At 39.4% G+C, this 17509-nt stretch overlaps 2 protein-coding genes across 6 annotated transcripts; both read left to right on the top strand.

Annotated features, from left to right (window-relative positions):
• The first annotated feature begins 799 nt into the window (after positions 1–799).
• Positions 800–7509, top strand: gal3st1a (galactose-3-O-sulfotransferase 1a). The gene is made up of 3 exons (XM_020649909.3): positions 800–1125; positions 4179–4322; positions 5085–7509. Exons 2-3 carry the CDS (start codon positions 4195–4197, stop codon positions 6232–6234), a joined length of 1278 nt encoding a protein of 425 aa, XP_020505565.1. The 5' UTR covers positions 800–1125; positions 4179–4194; the 3' UTR covers positions 6235–7509.
• Positions 7510–8528: 1019 nt separating this feature from the next.
• Positions 8529–16749, top strand: lztr1 (leucine zipper like post translational regulator 1). Of its 5 annotated transcripts, none has more exons than XM_029280411.2 (20): positions 8547–8636; positions 8730–9179; positions 9268–9330; positions 9418–9474; positions 9561–9640; positions 9735–9843; positions 10568–10651; positions 10733–10790; positions 10913–11052; positions 11133–11361; positions 11557–11667; positions 11830–11922; positions 12017–12112; positions 13096–13285; positions 13381–13550; positions 13764–14047; positions 14428–14577; positions 15175–15280; positions 15405–15485; positions 15906–16749. In XM_029280411.2, the coding sequence occupies exons 2-20, from the start codon at positions 9028–9030 to the stop codon at positions 16020–16022; spliced, it is 2370 nt and encodes a 789-aa protein (XP_029136244.1). In that variant the 5' UTR covers positions 8547–8636; positions 8730–9027; the 3' UTR covers positions 16023–16749. The 5 variants fall into 5 exon arrangements, with proteins under 5 accessions (XP_020505555.1, XP_020505554.1, XP_020505553.1 ...); XM_029280412.2 differs by having other exon boundaries at positions 8554–8632; XM_020649899.3 differs by having other exon boundaries at positions 8529–9179; positions 11133–11334.
• Positions 16750–17509: the final 760 nt, after the last annotated feature.

Genomic DNA, 17509 nt, shown 5'->3' with positions numbered 1-17509 from the left:
GAGGGCAAGGGCACGCCCCGCTCAACAAAAGCTGCAGTGTGGTGCTGTGGCATGACGTGTGGGATGAGCAACACGGAACCAGGAGTGAGGGGCCGCATTGAGGAGAGAGCGCTTGCGCTTACTGTAATGTGTTAGGCGATAGTATCACATATTGCTACATGCCGGCTAGCCGAGCCAAATAGAGTGTCACAGCAGGTTGAATGTTCATTTGGTTCTCTATTGAAATGTCTGATGTCTTAAACTAAGGATTTCATTGTTTGTCTTCAAATCATACAATAACATATTTACCATAATTCAAACTCTAGTCATATATTTAAAAACTATATCTCTGTAAATACATATATTACAGAAAAATATTAGAATAAAATATTTCTTTATGAATTAAGATCAGATCATGTGTATGCATGGTACTATCACCTGATAGTCCAGACTGTGTGGGTTGCACTGTTTGCTTAGATAATCATCCATGTTCAAAATGTAAAAGCTGTAGTGAAGTGAATTGTCCTATGTACACAGTCTTCCTAAAGCAATTAGCATTTCAAACAATACAGACACAGCAGTCTTGATCAAGTGGTACAATTAAGTTCTTTGTGCTCAGGCTCTCTGCATTTGTTCTTTTTATGTTGTTTTCCACCCCTCCTGTTAGCCTGCAGCTCAGACTCCAGTGTCCACACTCAATGGCCCTCTGTATGAAGACAGAACAGGGACTATACAGTCCCCTCCACCCCTCCTTTTTTTTTTTTTTACATTCAGTGACAAATATTCATCCCCTGACAGCGAGCCTGACGTCACAGGTGGCTAGATGAGCCTCCCAGCAGTGCTTTTTCAGCAAGATCAGTTTTGGAGTTGAAAGTTGAGGGAGGAGTCAGGTAGTCTAAGGCATCAGGTGTGCATGAGAAGAGAAAGAGGAGTAGCAACCAGATGACTAAGCCTAGTAGCACTGGACATGTGATAAGAGGAGAGCGGGACGGTGCTGTGCAAATAACAGAATGTGCATGTTAAGAGCAGATCGACGAAACGCTGCAGGGGGGAGATCGGCTTGTTCTAGTGATCTGGGGATACAAAGGAAGAAGATGCAGATGGACAGGAAACACTTCTAATTTCTCATTGGATGCATGCATGAGGGTAAGAAAAAAATATTAAGTTTTTGTTGGAATTTAGCTTTCTCGTAAATTCTATAGTTTTATACTTTTCAATATTTTTTATTGATTATATTAAAACACTAGACAATTGGGTAAGTCTTATCTACACGTACAGCTACATTATACTCTGAATTCACTGGTGTTTACCCTTAGGTAATAATCTACCGGGTGTTATCTAATAATAATATACATAACTGTCTAGCCTAAAAGCGGAATTCCTGAAATTAATCTAATTTAGATTTCAGGTCTGAGTGTTACTGCAGGAGAGAAAAATATATCACTAAAAATTCACACTGCGTTTTAATTCTAAACTGTTCCACCTCAACTAGCCTCGTCCTCAAATGTCTCCCAACAGAGTGGCTTCTGATGGCAGAGAGAAAGCTCCCTCTCATGCCTCTATAATAGCCCCTTCATGGGGTCCAGACAAAAGGGCAGAAACAGCCCTATAACTGTGTTTGGACTCGGGAGAGTATTTGAACAATGCTTTGATTATAAGAAATTTTAACTCAGCAGTTCATAGCACATACAAGTAACTCAAGCCACCATGTTCCTGTAAGATATTTATCAAGATATTAGGCCAGAGCCAAAAACTGGACTAAATCCAAAATGAATGACACTGGACACTAAGAAGTGACACTAGGGCCTGGGATATGTCTTGATTTAGTTTGCAAAGTAAAGTGGCTACCATTATTGTGCTTGGATTCATCTAAACTCTGTTTCATAAACAAACATGAAAAATTATTGGTCCATCATTTACATGATGGAAATTAGCCTTAGGCGTATTTGCTGCTATTTTGATCGTTTAGGATCACTGTGGAAAAGCCTCAGCAGTGTCTCTCTGTAGTCACAGTAATGGAAAAGAATGACACTGCTACATCTTCGATTTCTCATTTCACTTTAAAAAACTTTTAGACAGCTCATTTGACGAGACAAAAGTAATATCAACCTTATGACATTAAACATTTCAGCTGTTTTCATTAAGTTTTTGATCCCTAACGGGTTCCTTTTTCTGTTAAGTTAATGTCATAATCTTCAATCTACCAGAAGGTCTTTACTTTATTTAGAACAGAAAGTGAGGTACTCTCAGCTTAAGACAGTACACAAATTGAAAATAAATGCCTAACATATTTTTAAATGTGAAATAATGGCATTTCAAACATGCGATTAAAAATTTGATTAATGGCGATATAATTGCGTTCATAGATGTAATTTATGTGAGAAATCTGTTCTGCATCACTACATTATAATAACTTAAAAAATAAAAGCTCATATTAAGCTCAGTGTGATCTGGTCATCTATCGCCATCATATTTTTTGAAGAAAAAAAAAATGAAGACCATTTTGTTGACTGGGGGAAAAAAATAATGACCTAAAATGCACTATATGTATTTTAAAGTAGATGTATGGTGACATCAAAAGGAGCATTTCTATTTCAGTGAGAGAGTAGGATGACATGTTGATGTGCTGTAACACAAATGGTATCAGACCAGAGAAAACAATGTCTGCAGTGGAAGCATTTATTTGCATTTTGGAGTCACTCACATAACAGATTATTTTGGCACGTCACATTAGGTGCAGGCTATTGTTGTCAAAACAATGGTGTCTAATGTATTTTAATTACAGTAATCTAGACTTCAATGGTGTATTTTAACAGCATAAGATTTACAAACAATATGCACTAGTTAAATAGAATAATGAATAAAAGCCGAGATGACAAAATGCACTTCTTTAGATGGTATTGTTCAATCTAAAAACAATAATATTCCATGTCTAAGTCAGTGTCTATGAGCTGTTGGCAGATCCCCTACATCGCTTTCAATGTATAAAGAGTAAGAAAGTTCTATTTTGTCACAATTGGCTTTCCTTTTGTGCATCTCTAGTCTAAGTTCCGCCTCCAGCTGATACATACCATTATAATACTTTACACTTAACCCTTCACTCACTTTGAGTCATACTTTGTAACCTTCCTTAAGAGGAGGTCTGAAAGGGAAAGAAAGGGATCTTACTTACAGGCCTTAACCTGTTAAAATCCTCACAGAAGCTTTAAAGAACACAAATACTTAACTGGAACAATAATACAACAATAAAAGCTGAAAAGGGTGCCTTACATAGCCACCGACCCGGCACATATATGTATACTACCTGTATTCAGGTCACGTTGGGTCACATAATGCTTCAAATTCCAGGTGGAGAGTGTTACTTTATTACCTGTGGAGCTGAGTCAGCCGGTGGCTCGTCTTACCTCAGTCTGCAGGGGAGAATGCAAGATCACTTTCCACAAAGATGCATTATTTATTCTAATGGGCCAACTGAAAAACACATGGTTGTTCATTTCAAGTCACAAGTGTGTCATTTTGTAGTCCAACATCCAATTGAAACTACAGCCCTGTGTGGACAGCCGAGTGAGAAGATGTTAGCTGTGAAATGTGTCATGTGAACAGCATGTACCTTCCATGGAGGTATAGAATTATCACCACTTTTAATTATAGTCAGTTAAATGGCAGTACTGCATTCCCAAAGGAATTACAGTTTTTGGAGCTGCCAGTGAGGTTTTACAAAAATAATTGATCCAGCATCAAACACAAAACTCCCCCCCCCCCCTTGGGCAGTGTGTATCATGAAATTACCAATACAATACTTTAACAAGCATAATTTAATTGACACCTCATTCTTCTTTTTGAGGAAAAAAAAACATGATTGTACTGATTCTTAAGTTCCTATGTATTGCATTGAATTGCTCTATATCATTAAGATGCTTTGCTTGTGTCCACTCAGCAGAAACCAGAGAAAAAGGTAATCTGTAGAGTCACATTACACTTATCTCCATGTAGCAGTCTAAATAAATCATTCAAGTATCATCAATCAAGTGTCGACATTATGTCAACAAAGTTTATATCTTAATAGCAAAGAACAATCAAGAAACTGTTAAAAAAATATATCATCTGGATTTCTTTGTTTTCTTGTATTTGTCTTAAGAATAAACAATACCAATACAGCAGGTAGAAAATGTCCACCTTGATCATTTTGTGTTTTGAAGATAATCCTGCTGGACCATGACCGGTAAGAAAGGGAGGCAGTGGAGGTCTATGTGCAAAGGCCTGGTCCTGGGTACCCTGCTGACCAGCTGCATGATCCTGCTTTACTCTCTCTCCACTCCACAGATCCACCTCAGCCTGCCTGAGTAAGACTCATCACACTGCTTTGAATACTTTCTTTTGAAAAATAGCATGTAAAACTAAATCTATGTCAATTTTCCGAAGAAGTTTTTGTTGTTAAGAGTTGCAATAGTTAATTCATCGAACGATGAAAATAATAATTAGTCTTTTTTTCATACATTACAACATTTCTTGTTTTCTTAGTTGGTGTAAGAGTAAACCATAGGCTGTATCAAGAATGGACAGTGCAACACCTTACCTTAAGTATATATAGATCTACCTCAACTGACTGGCTGTAGTATATGACATAAATCCTGCCTCCGCTATGTTAACAAAGGGGTCGAACTAAAAAATCAAAATACACAAAATATACATTTTCCTTAAACTCAGAGTCTTTCGGGATGACAAGATGCTGATTTTGTCTTCTTTTTCTGAGAAGGTTCTAAACTGGCCACTGTGCATTAATTTAGAGTTTGCTTCTGATTGACACAAGAATCTGTTCTGTTGTAGACTATACCGACCTGATGCCGTTTATCTGTAAGTTAAATGTGTGCTTTTGTTAGCTGATGAACATGATGTCAATACAAGTAGATCCCTACAGCAAAGACTCTGGCTCCAAATGCACAGTGTTAGTGCCTGTCACAGGGAATTTTTGGCTTCTTTTTTGTAAAAACGGAGGAGGTTGAGGCACGTTGTCCATCTTAATATACAGTCTATGGAGTAAACATTATTATTAACACCATTAGCACATGTATATTTTCATTTTTTCCTTGTTCTCCGCTCTGTAGGTTTCCAGTGCCTTATTCCTGTGCCCACCGCCCCTCCCAGCTCCACCCTAAACCAACCACTAACATCTCCCAACAAACCTCAGGCCAGACCTGTACCCCCAAAGTGGATATCATGTTCATGAAGACCCACAAAACAGCCAGCAGCACCTTCCTCAACATCCTTTTCCGCTTTGGAGAGAAGCACCGGCTCAAATTTGCCTTCCCTGACAGCAGAAACGACTTCTTTTATCCATCTGTTTTTCAGCGTTCACAGGTTAAAGACTACAGACCTGGAATGTGCTTCAATGTTATCTGTAATCACATGCGCTTCAATGCAAGTGAAGTTGCCAAGCTGCTACCTCTGGACACTTCCTACATCACCATCCTCAGAGACCCTGCTGAGCTGTTTGAGTCCTCCTTCCACTACTTTGGCCGGCTGGTGCCTTTTACATGGAAGATACCAGGTGATGACAAGCTGACCGAGTTTTTAAGAGACCCAAATTACTACTTTGATAAAGAAGGCTTTAACTCTTTCTACCTCAAGAATCTGCTGTTCTTCGACTTTGGACAGGACAACACTCTGGAGCTGAACGACCCGCGTGTAGAAGAGGGAATAAAATTCATCACTGAGCGTTTTCAGCTAGTCATGTTGGTGGAACACTTTGAGGAATCCCTCATCCTGCTAAAGGACGCCCTTTGCTGGGAGATGGACGACTTGCTCTTCTTCAAACTTAACGCCCGCAAAGGCTCTACTGTGTCTAGACTGACCCCTGAGCTCAGGGCCAGGGCTCTGCAGTGGAACGCTGTTGATTGGAAGCTGTACCAGCATTTCAACCAGACTTTTTGGAGGAAAGTAAATGCATATGGACGGGAGAGGATGGCTGAGGATGTTATAGAGCTCAGGAGAAGGAACGAGGACATGGCGTCCATCTGCATTGAGGGGGGCCGTGCTGTAGAAGCGAGCAGCATCCAGGAGACAGCCATGCAGCCGTGGCAGCCCTTTGGAGAAAAGTCTATCATGGGCTACAACCTGAAGAAGAACGTGGACAAGGTACATCGCAAGCTATGCCGCAAGATGTTGATGCCGGAGCTACAGTACCTAACAGAACTTGGGGTCAACCTGTGGATCACAAAGCTGTGGGGGCACATCCGAGACATCATCAACTGGTGACTATGGGCCTGAGAGCATGAGGGGCCAATTCATCTCTGACAAACTGTGTTAGAAGAAGAAGAATCTGACTGTGTGGCTGTTGGAGTAAAAGATTAAAAGGTCTAAGTCACATTTCAATCTTATATCATGTCTCATTTTGTATCCACATTGAAATTTGTGCACTTCCTACGGTTGTGTATCTGATGAGTGCTTAAAAAAAAACAAGATACTGTAGGCCTTAAATCTACAAATATGGAACAACTTTAATAAACGTAGAAGGAGCCTAAAATATTCTTACTCTCAGATGTTAGCTTGTTATGAGTGACTTGCAGTGAAGGCCTTATGTTATGCCCCTTATATTAAAATTAATACAAAAGTTGCCATCACTGCCAAACTTTTGAAGTTTTTTGAAGACTGTTTGAGGACACCTTTGAAAACATAGGATGTTGTCCCTGAAAGTTGATAAATTGGGGATTTGAAGGTACTGAATGTGAGAGAGCCCACTTTAATATCTATGGAGGATAACATCAGCCTTAAGTTTTAAGACAAGTGAATATTAGAGACTTTTCTGATGACAGATGTTTAACTTAAAAGAGAGAAAGCAGAGGTGAAAATAATAATGATTGCATCTGGTCAGAAGCCTCAGATGTACATTGTGATCAAATGTCATTCTCTGTAGCAACATGATTTTTGTATTGACTTCTATGCAAGAAATCAACAAGTAGAAAAAAGGTTCATCATATGCAATCAATTACAATAATATTTCTTATGAATCTTCTCAGTTTTTTCAGTATATTATATATTATACGTTTAGTTTTAACACGTTCATTTCTCCTGGGCATTTTGCAGTTGTAGCCATTTCTCCTCTTTCCCCTGATATCATAACATTAATCATTGAAGGATTCACTCTTGTCTGACTTGTCTGGTGTTAAACAACACCCAAGGGTGTTTGCACAGACCGTTATCATAGCCCGCAAGATTCAAATTGAAAATAGCATCAATATTATTTGTTATATGTAATCTTTTATCTATCTAATTCTTTCATTTTTTGTTGAATTACCTTCATATGTGTTTAGTCTGTATTTCTTTACATCTAACATATTTACTGTCGTAATTCATGGACTGATTCTTCCATAATTGTAAGTGTCTGATTTTGTCCTTCATACACCTCCCTGTTTCTCCTGGCAATATGTGATCATCTTTAGATACTCAGAAATGAAATAAAATGAAAATTACATGTACTATTTCCCATATGAAATGTTATGTCTGATTCATAAAACGGAATTTTCCTCTATATCTCTGACGGTGAGTTTCATCCTTATTACTGTTAATATAATAATATGACATCTCAACATGTTTGAATGAGTTCTCATAGAGAAGAAACTGTCCAAAAAAAACATCCAATTCTTTGGTATGTAAACCAGTGTTGTCAGTGACTGTTGGAGCATAATTTATTTTAGAAACTATAAAATAAAATAAAATAAAAATATTAGCTGAGCCAAGTTATTCATAAGGAAATGCTCTGATAACCTGCTGCTGTAAAATCACACCACAATTTACCAGTTTGGGATCAATAAAGTTAATCTATAGTCTATTTTTTTACACATGAAACTTTTCTATTTGTTTCCATTGTCCATGGCAAAACTTCTGATGAGTGACATATTTAATTTTTTTTAAGAAAACAAGATGAGAAAGATGAAATCATCAAAGAGATGAGAGGTATCTCTTTGGCCACAGGGGTCGCCAAACAGTCGAAAACCGAAGTTCCTCGCAGGCGCTCTGAAGTTTGTTTTCTGCTTATGGCATTTGACTTTTAAAAGCAGACATCTGACAAGTCAAAAAGAAAAAGTTTACAATATTTTAGTTACATTTCTTCTCTAGTAAGTCCACCAGCATGCACTGTAGCAGGGTTCTGAAGTCGTAGCCAATAACTATGCAAACATTAATGACAATATGGACAACCCTTTTGCCTCACAAGGGACTTTTTTTTCCATTTTTATTTTTTATTTGGGCTAATTTTAGTTCTCAGTACTCTTTAAAGCATTAACTTTGGTATTTATGCACATGCTTTAAAACTGGTGAAAATATTTTATTCACTGAAGTCTAAATATTCAGTGACAATCTGTGTATATCAAAGAACAAGAATAAAAATAGAACAATGAAATCCTCTGGAATCATACAGGTGCAGAGCAATACGCAATAAGGATTAATAAAGTGTATTATAGTTTGTTTTTTTTAAGTATTTTGTCAAATTTAAGTTTTGTATTTATATATTTCTTGCGTAACAGGAAGTGACGTAGTTTCTCGCAGTCGGGGGGCGTGGTTGGCAGACTGCTCTTTACTGACAGCGCTTGTTTTGTTTTGCTAATTCACGGCTCGTAGCTCGTTGTGGTACCAGCAATTTAGTTTTCATTGTAACGTAAGTAAGTAACCGGATGAAACAAACATTTCAGTGTTACAATACGGTCCGTTAATAATCTCTCGCCAGGTGCTAAATGTTGTTTTTTTGTTTGCAGCATTGAAGTGGCACGAAGAAGCTACGTCGCGAGCTAGCTCTTAGGCTAGTTATCATTCTTAGCATCGCGATGAGTTAACTGTTAGCCGGTAGTCCATAATCCTCTGAAGTAAATCAAGCGGATTTTGGATTAATTCAGATAGGAAATACCAGGAACAGGCAATTAAATAAGCAGGGGATCAGAAACCCTCCAGTAAGTTCCTACGTTGGAGGATTGCACTGACGATGGCGTCACCGGTGTACGCCTCTGCAGATGGGTTGCCCTGAGGACTGTGATTCAGCTGGATGAGTTAGCAACAATGTCCTGCAGATCAACCAAAGTCGCCCCGAGTGTTGATTTTGACCACAGTTGCTCCGACAGCGTGGAATATTTGACGCTCAACTTTGGCCCCTTTGAGACTGTTCACCGCTGGAGAAGACTCCCTCCGTGTGATGAGTTTGTTGGTGCAAGGTAAACACCACGACACACACTTAAAACAACCTAATCTGACTTTATCTGCCTTCCTTAATTCACTCTGAATGTATCCTGCTCTTTTCAGGCGCAGTAAGCACACCGTTGTTGCATACAGAGATGCCATTTACGTGTTTGGGGGAGACAATGGGTGAGTCTCCACTGGACAGCCATGTTTGAGTTATTCTCTGCTGCTGAACTTGCACTACATGCTTTCTTAATGTATGTCATCTAATAGGAAAAACATGTTGAATGACCTGCTACGTTTCGATGTAAAGGACTGCTCATGGTGTCGGTAAGAATACAGAAATGCAATCAAATAAAAGTAATATAGAAGACTGTGCAGTGTGATTCATTTTCTGTGTATGTTATTCACTGCAGAGCTTTCACCACTGGAACTCCACCTGCTCCCAGATATCACCATTCAGCTGTTGTCTATGGCAGCAGCATGTTTGTTTTTGGTAACTATTTTAATGCTTTTCTTCTTTGTGATCAGACGTCATTCATGCAACATATTTTAAACCGATGTTGATGCTAAAATGTTTCTTCCTGAAGGTGGGTATACTGGAGACATCTACTCAAACTCCAACCTGAAAAACAAAAATGATCTTTTTGAGTACAAGTTTGCAACGGGGCAGTGGACTGAATGGAAAGTGGAGGGGAGGTAATGTATTCTTTAAGATGCTTGAGTTGTGTTTCTGGGATAGATTTCCCAATCAATTGTTTTAAAGGTCCCATATTATGCCTTTTCTGGTTTTATATGCTCTTTAGTGTGTTTTCTAAGTGTCCTGTGCATGTTTAAGCACATCTATGTGCAAAAATTCAAAGTCCGCGGAAACACGGCTTCTCCTACCTCCTCCTGTTAGCTGTAGCATTAGCCGCATGTAACGCTCGGTTCTAGCCCCCCTTGATAACAATTTGTCAGTGTGACATCATTGTCAGTGTGAGATCACTGATCTAAGTCCATTGGCTCGTTGTGGCAAGCCCAGCAGCTCATGTTGAAATTTCCGAGACGCTTGCTGAGCAATTGACCAATAACAACAGAGGGGATCGGCAGACCAATCAGAGCAGACTTGGCCCACGTGGGGTCTAACAGTGTGGGCTCAGCAGAGTGCAGCTGACGGACTCAGAGCGTAGAGGGAGCAAGGAGGAGCAGGACATGAAAACAGACACTTTTTTCTGACTTTATCTATTGTGAACGTACAAAAGTAGGTACATAGATTAAATATACAAACCCCAAAAAGGGCAGAATATGGGCTCTTTAAAGCTAGTCTTTGGCTGAATTCACTTTTGTTTTAAGGTAGTTTCTTTTGTGTTCCTTTCAAGAACCTTAAACCTAACTTGTAAATGTCAAAATCCAGCTATCCTGTGCTTTGTCTCTGTTTCAGCTTGCCAGTAGCGAGGTCTGCACATGGGGCCACAGTCTATAGTGATAAACTGTGGATATTTGCAGGCTATGATGGGAATGCCAGGTATGTGTGACTTTAATTCACGTTGTCACAATTTCAAATAGATTTTTTCAGTATTACTGACAGATATTTTCCACTCTGCAGGTTGAACGACATGTGGACCATCAATCTGCAGGATCGAGAACACGCATGTTGGGAGGAGGCCAGTACAATATTTTTTTATATATATATAAGAACCTGAAGAACATATTTTAAGCAACACTCAACAATGTTCTGTATCTATATAAGTGTTAACTTCATTGTTTTCGTCTTTGTTTCAAACAGATCGACCAGAGTGGTGAGATTCCTCCATCTTGCTGTAACTTCCCTGTAGCTGTATGCAGGGACAAGATGTTTGTGTTTTCTGGTCAGAGTGGAGCAAAGATCACCAACAACCTCTTCCAGTTTGAGTTTAAGGGCCACATGTGAGTGCATCCGTCTGTCTGACTTACCTCTGTCACTCACCCTGTTTTACATGGGACTAATCACTACTCCATCTTCTCAGGTGGACACGTATCCCAACCGAACACTTACTGCGAGGCTCCCCTCCACCTCCTCAGAGACGCTACGGCCACACTATGGTTGCCTTTGACCGACATCTGTATGTAGTTGGAGGTGCTGCTGACAACACTTTGCCCAACGAGCTGCACTGCTACGATGTGGATTCTCAGTCCTGGGAGGTGATCCACCCCAGCGTAGACAGCGAGGTAGAGACAAAGTGTTTACAAGCTACTGTGAGTGAATAAAAGAAGTTTAATGAAATAACACATTTGTTTTGGTGACTTGCTGAATCCTAAAAGAACAATTTGCTGCTTGCTAACCCTCCTGACTGAACGCTGCTTTATCTCATCTAACTGCATCCTATTACTCAACAGCAATTTGAACAGTTGTCTTGCTCTCTGAAGGTCATAAGCTGAATGTCTCCTCAGATGCCCAGTGGTAGACTCTTTCATGCTGCTGCTGTGATTCAAGATGCCATGTATATCTTTGGAGGAACCGTGGACAACAATGTGCGCAGTGGAGAGATGTACAGGTTCCAGGTAAGCATCCAATAAATCCATAGTTTTCATTATTTGGACATTGTGGTCAAAAGCCTCTCCTGTCTAAATTAAAAAAAAAAACAATCTTTTGAAACCTGAAGTCAAATGTATTTGAAGAGAAATGTTATGTACCTTTTGCAAATAATGATTTCCTTCTTTCAGTTCTCTTGCTACCCCAAGTGTACTCTTCACGAAGACTACGGAAAACTGTGGGAGAACCGTCAGTTCTGTGATGTTGAGTTTATTCTGGGCGAGGTGGGTCTTCAAGATCAGGTGATTAAAAATGATCAGATGACTTTTATGCAGCTAAGATGATTTTTTCCATCTCTTTGTCTCATTTTGTGTACAGAGGGCAGAGAGAGTCTTGGGGCATATCGCTATAGTGACTGCAAGATGTCAGTGGCTGCGGAAAAAAATCCTGCAGGCTTGGGATAGACAACGACAGGTCAGAGCCATGCAGGAAGTATTTCACATTCCTTTGAGACATAAGAAGACTATAAAGGCCTGATTCACTATGAATGGATTGCGGATGATAATACTCCCAAAAAATGTGCATCATTTGCCCCCTCAATCTGCTCCGTCCCAAGGTGTAACTCACAAAGCATAAAGCCCTAATGATACACACCCTAAAAGTAGTTGTGCTCCGTGCAGTTTGCTCTTGTTTTACAGCTGAATGAAGAGAAAAGCCGCCTGCACCTCTACACTTTGTGGAGATGAGCTCTCATGATGAGCTAGGAGGGGAGGGGGAACTTTGTCAGTGTTTAGTTTGATGCAAACATTGAAAAATGTTAAACAAGTTTCACTGTATTTTTTTTGTTAAAAAAAGCTAACAAGGCTTATTTACTTAGAAGGGGGCAGTTTTGCACTGAAATGTAGGATATCCCCTCATTTACAAAGATGCAAATGAAAGGTTCCAGTTATGTAAGGGTATACCTGTGCCCTACAATCACATATAACATAATAAGAATCTTTGCTATTGATAATGCAATAGACAATTATTCATGTCATTAAAATACACAAATACGTTACAATTGGAGCCTCATACAGAATTTCAGGAAATGACAATCTCGCATGCTGTGCGGATCTGAATGGACCTGATTGAAAAATGTTTTGTGAGGTGTCATCTCCAACTTTAACCGTCGACTAAATCACAAATATTTTTACAGCAACATTTCAAAAGTCTTTTCACTCAAGTGACACTAAAAATAGTGTTGCCATAAGGTCAAGGTGCAGAATGGATCTGTTTTGGCTTTAAAAGGTTAATGCAATAAAAGCGTTAGAACTAGTCAGAATGTTATCCTTTTTTATTTGCCTGCTTCACACGCAGTAGGAATGTGTTTATTAGATTATATAGTGTGAGGTCACTGCTATAAATGAACTTTTTCTGGACTGTTTAAGTCTGACAAAATCCTGTGTCTTTGTGTGCAGAAGACTAAACAGGAGAGCAGTGAGGAAAGTGATGATGGGGCAGCTGGCGGCCAGAGAGACATCCCAGCATGCCACAGGCCATCAGGCACTCAGCCGCTGCTGGAGGTTGCCATCAGGGAAGCGGAGGCCCAGCCTTTTGAAGTTTTAATGCAGTTCCTCTACACAGACAAGATCCAGTACCCACGCAGAGGTACCTCTTTGTTTGTCATTCTTTGGGTCGTAATGGGTAAAAACGAAACAGAGAAGAAGCTGATCAACTGTCCCTTTTCTTGATTGTTTCTGTAGGTCATGTTCAAGATGTTCTTCTTATCATGGATGTTTACAAGCTGGCCCTCAGCTTTCAGCTGTCCCGTCTGGAGCAGCTGTGTGTGCAGTACATCGAGGCGTCTGTCGACCTGCAGAATGTCCTCAGTGTTTGTGAGAATGCAAACAAGCTGCAACTGGACCAGCTCAAGGTACACCTTAATAACTGTTCAAGACTCACTTGTAAGACATATTGTTTTTACTGCCCTCTAGTGGTTCAATGTCAGTGCAATTCATATTTTCTTATAACTTGGTCAGGTTAGAATAAAACATATTCTACAGGTGTTTTTAAATCAAAGATAAAGGGATGTTAAATACACTTTTATACAATATAATTAACTCTTGCAAATCATTTTTTCCTGCAGGAACATTGCCTTAACTTTGTGGTGAAGGAGTCGCACTTCAACCAGGTGATCATGACGAAGGAGTTTGAACATCTGTCCACACCGCTGATAGTAGAGATAGTGCGACGGAAACAGCAGCCTCCTCCTAGGCTGTACTCAGACCAGCCTGTGGACATCGGGACCTCTCTGGTCCAGGACATGAAGGCTTACCTGGAGGGAGGCGGCCTCGAGTTCTGCGACATTGTCCTGCTGTTGGACGGACATCCACGACCTGCTCACAAAGCCATACTGGCTGCCCGATCCAGGTAGAGACAACAAAGATTTAATGATGAGCGACTAAACTAGCAGTAGCTCGAGAAACTTCTCAGACTGAGGACTTTTGTATATACATGTTATTTATTTATTTATTATTTAGGGAAACAAGCTTAACCAATGTTATATTAAACAGCTTTAGAAACCAAATTTTTATTTTTCTGTCTAGTATTTTTTTTAAACGTCTGTATTGAACTATTTATTTTGAGTGTGTAGCAAAAAGAGACAGATTAAAGAATGAATAACAGATTATCAAAAAAATGCAAACATTTATGAAAAGTGGTTTTCATCATTTTACTTTCAGACACCGTGTTCCATTTCATCTTAATTATACGTTTGACACTTCTCTAATATCTCCATTTCTACTCCTCAGTTACTTTGAGGCGATGTTTCGCTCGTTCATGCCAGAGGACGGTCAGGTTAATATCTCCATTGGTGAGATGGTTCCAAGTAAGCAGGCCTTTGAGTCCATGCTTCGTTATATCTACTATGGTGATGTTAACATGCCTCCAGAAGATTCTCTGTATCCTTTTTAAGCTAGACTGCATTATATTCATTTACAAGACAAATGTTTGTTTTTTTTCTTCCCCAGAGCAGAGAACGTTCAAGAAAATATACAAAAATTACGTCAGGCAGATGCTGAAAGGAGACTCAGTTCTTCTCAACCATGGCGTTCTAAATTAAGACCTGAATTACAGCGGGGGGGGGGATATGTGCACTTAATTTTTTATGGAAGAACTTAGCAAATTTCTACCATCAAGTCCTGTTAGGTTTAGGCAGAAGATAGAATAAGTTATATTTAGATATACACCTTGGGATAGACTTAACAAGATAAACATTTTATGAACGGTAACATTATATTTAGAGGTCCAATAAAGGTTTGACATGACGGATAAGGATAGGATGCCCTCGTCCAGCTCCTCGAAACAGCAGTAGGCCTTTTATAGAAGCTACTTATTTAAGATTCTATGCAAAAACCCAAATCTAATTTTGATTCTTCGTTTTTATTCATTTCATTCTCAACTGTCTTGTGCCTGTTGTTGAAAGCACACGTAGTCCTACTCTTCAGTTTTATGAAGATCAACAAATGTTTTTCACTTTCCTGAACTGTGACACACAGCTATCTGTTTGCTGCACCATATTACTACGGCTTTTCAAACAACAGGCTGCAGGCTTACTGTAAGCAGAATCTGGAGATGAACGTCACTGTGGAGAATGTCTTGCAGGTACTTGTGATTTTACTTTGGGGGTGGGGGTGACCTAATTCGACTATGCTGTCCTGTACTTGCTGTTTTTTTTCCTCTTAGTCGTCTAGTTACTTCTCATCATAAATGTTTTTATCTGCTTCAGATTCTGGAGGCAGCTGATAAGACTCAGGCTCTGGACATGAAGAAGCACTGCCTGCACATCATTGTGCACCAGTTCATCAAGGTGGGTGGCCTTGTATCTGGAGCCCTGGGGGTTTGCTGCCCACTCACTGCAGCTGAGCTAACCCTGTAGGCCACTCTTCTTTGTGGGACACTGACACCTTTTGGCCTCTGAGTAGATCATCCTCAATCTTCTAAGTAAAGAAGAGACTGTTTACAAGCCGGCCGGCTGTACAAGCAATTCATCATGTTGAGAAGAGTCAAAGTGGCGCTCTGATTATTGTCTGTTATTTAAAGGAACAGCTAAGAACTCAATTCTCACCCTTTGTCAGTGTTTCTGTTGAGCTTCTTTTGTTTACTTTCAGTTTTCCTGCATGAGCAACAAACTGCTTCTTATTCCTCATTTACTCTGTTTGACTCTCTGTTCTGTCTTCATTTATTGCTAATTTTTTTCCTCATTTTTTTTTGCTCTCCCCTCCCAAAGGTATCCAAGCTCCCCAACCTGAGGTCTCTCAGCCAGCTGCTGCTGTTGGACATCATTGAGTCTCTAGCTACACACATATCAGACAAACAGTGTGCTGAGATGGGCTCGGACATTTAGGATGACAACAAAGCCGACCTGTTTTTGTTTCTCCTCTCACTGAAGCCATACAACTTTACTCCTCTTCCTTCTCAGTCATTCCCTCCTTTACGGCACACATTACTTTTCTGTGTTGTGTATCCCGGCCCTGGTAGATGCAGTATAAATGTTTCTTTCGTTTCGTGTCAGTGAGGGAAGAAAGAGATAAAGAAAAAAGTTTCTTTCTCAGTTTCAATTGGAAAAAAAAAACCTTAAATGTTTACATTTATTTATTTTGATTTCGCAGAAGAAAAAGCCTTCATTTGAATCCACTCAGTATAGTGGCTGCATCAATTTTTAAATTTGCAGTGGACTATGATAAGTCATACTCATGACACTACAGAAATATGTTGCCCTCAGCTGTTGTATTAACTGTTCAGATATGTAATCACAGCAAACTAAGTGGTCATTTTCTAAATATTTATTCATCACTTGTATTATTCAAAGCTCTGTCGCATCAAATAAGCCTGGGTTCAACGTTAAGAGGAGTCAAAATCATGATTTGAATATAAATTGAATGTATGTCTGTCTTAAAGCTTTTTCTTTTACTGTTGTTATAATCGACGCACATCTATCTTTGTTGTACTAATCACCATTACTAACACACAAGCTTCATGTACTATGTATTTAGTGACTGTATGCTGTTATTAAATGTATACCCACATGGGTTTCATGTATTTAAGGCCTTAATAAATCTTCTCATACAAAATCTGTCTTGTATTGAGTCTGTGCCTTCCTGCATTCACAGAGGCTGAATTCACCTGAAACATTTGTTTAATGACTATAGGCTCCCAATGTGCTCATTTAACCATCTTATTATACAGCCGTCCTAAAGTAGTGCAATGGGCCGGAAGTTAGAGACTGTTCAGGTATTTCTTTTTACTTTTAATTGCTCTGCAACATGTGAGACATGGTTATCTACCCCTCACCTACCTTTCTTTGAAACTACATAACCCAACAAAGAGCAGATACTCAGCAGGTTGATCTGTTCTGACTCAAGCGTAGTTTGAAATGATGTCATCTTTTCTACTTGTCTGCTGCTTTGTGATTTTTCTGTTCGCTTGTATTCAAACTGAAAGTCTCAAACTAATAAGCAACTTATTTCTGAACTGAAAACTGGCACACACGTCATTATCTTACACAGACCCCTGATAATAAATATGTTTTTTTTTAACCTTTGCACTATAAGAAAAAATAGCTGAAGGTTAATCCTTGACCTTTCATTAAATTAACCAGGTCCTTTGGGTGGTTTCAGTTTCCACAGATCTGCAGGTGATAAGCTCCTTGGTTTGAGACGGTGAATTCTTCTGAGCTTGTATTAGCTTCGCTCCTGCATAGATGTTAATTGATTCAAACAAGGCTGATTGAAAGTGAAGGCTAATTATGAAATGTAGATTGCAGCTACTTATAACATCTCTTTATACTCTACCCTAAAAATCAATGACTTAAACAGTTTAAAAAAAAGTTTT

This window comes from Labrus bergylta, chromosome 2 (assembly GCF_963930695.1).
Source record: "Labrus bergylta chromosome 2, fLabBer1.1, whole genome shotgun sequence".
Taxonomy (NCBI): domain Eukaryota; kingdom Metazoa; phylum Chordata; class Actinopteri; order Labriformes; family Labridae; genus Labrus; species Labrus bergylta.
This window is presented reverse-complemented; position numbering and strand designations above follow the sequence as displayed.

What these genes read in the sequence shown, in the direction of transcription:
- gal3st1a (XM_020649909.3), top strand. Translation starts at nt 4,195, where the DNA reads ATGACCGGTAAGAAAGGGAGGCAGTGGAGGTCTATGTGCAAAGGCCTG. An exon ending in ATCCACCTCAGCCTGCCTGA is followed by an intron (nt 4,323 to 5,084) that starts GTAAGACTCATC and finishes TCCGCTCTGTAG; the next exon opens with GTTTCCAGTGCCTTATTCCT.
- lztr1 (XM_020649897.3), top strand. Translation starts at nt 9,028, where the DNA reads ATGTCCTGCAGATCAACCAAAGTCGCCCCGAGTGTTGATTTTGACCAC. An exon ending in AAGGACTGCTCATGGTGTCG is followed by an intron (nt 9,475 to 9,560) that starts GTAAGAATACAG and finishes TATTCACTGCAG; the next exon opens with AGCTTTCACCACTGGAACTC. An exon ending in ATACTGGCTGCCCGATCCAG is followed by an intron (nt 14,048 to 14,427) that starts GTAGAGACAACA and finishes TCTACTCCTCAG; the next exon opens with TTACTTTGAGGCGATGTTTC.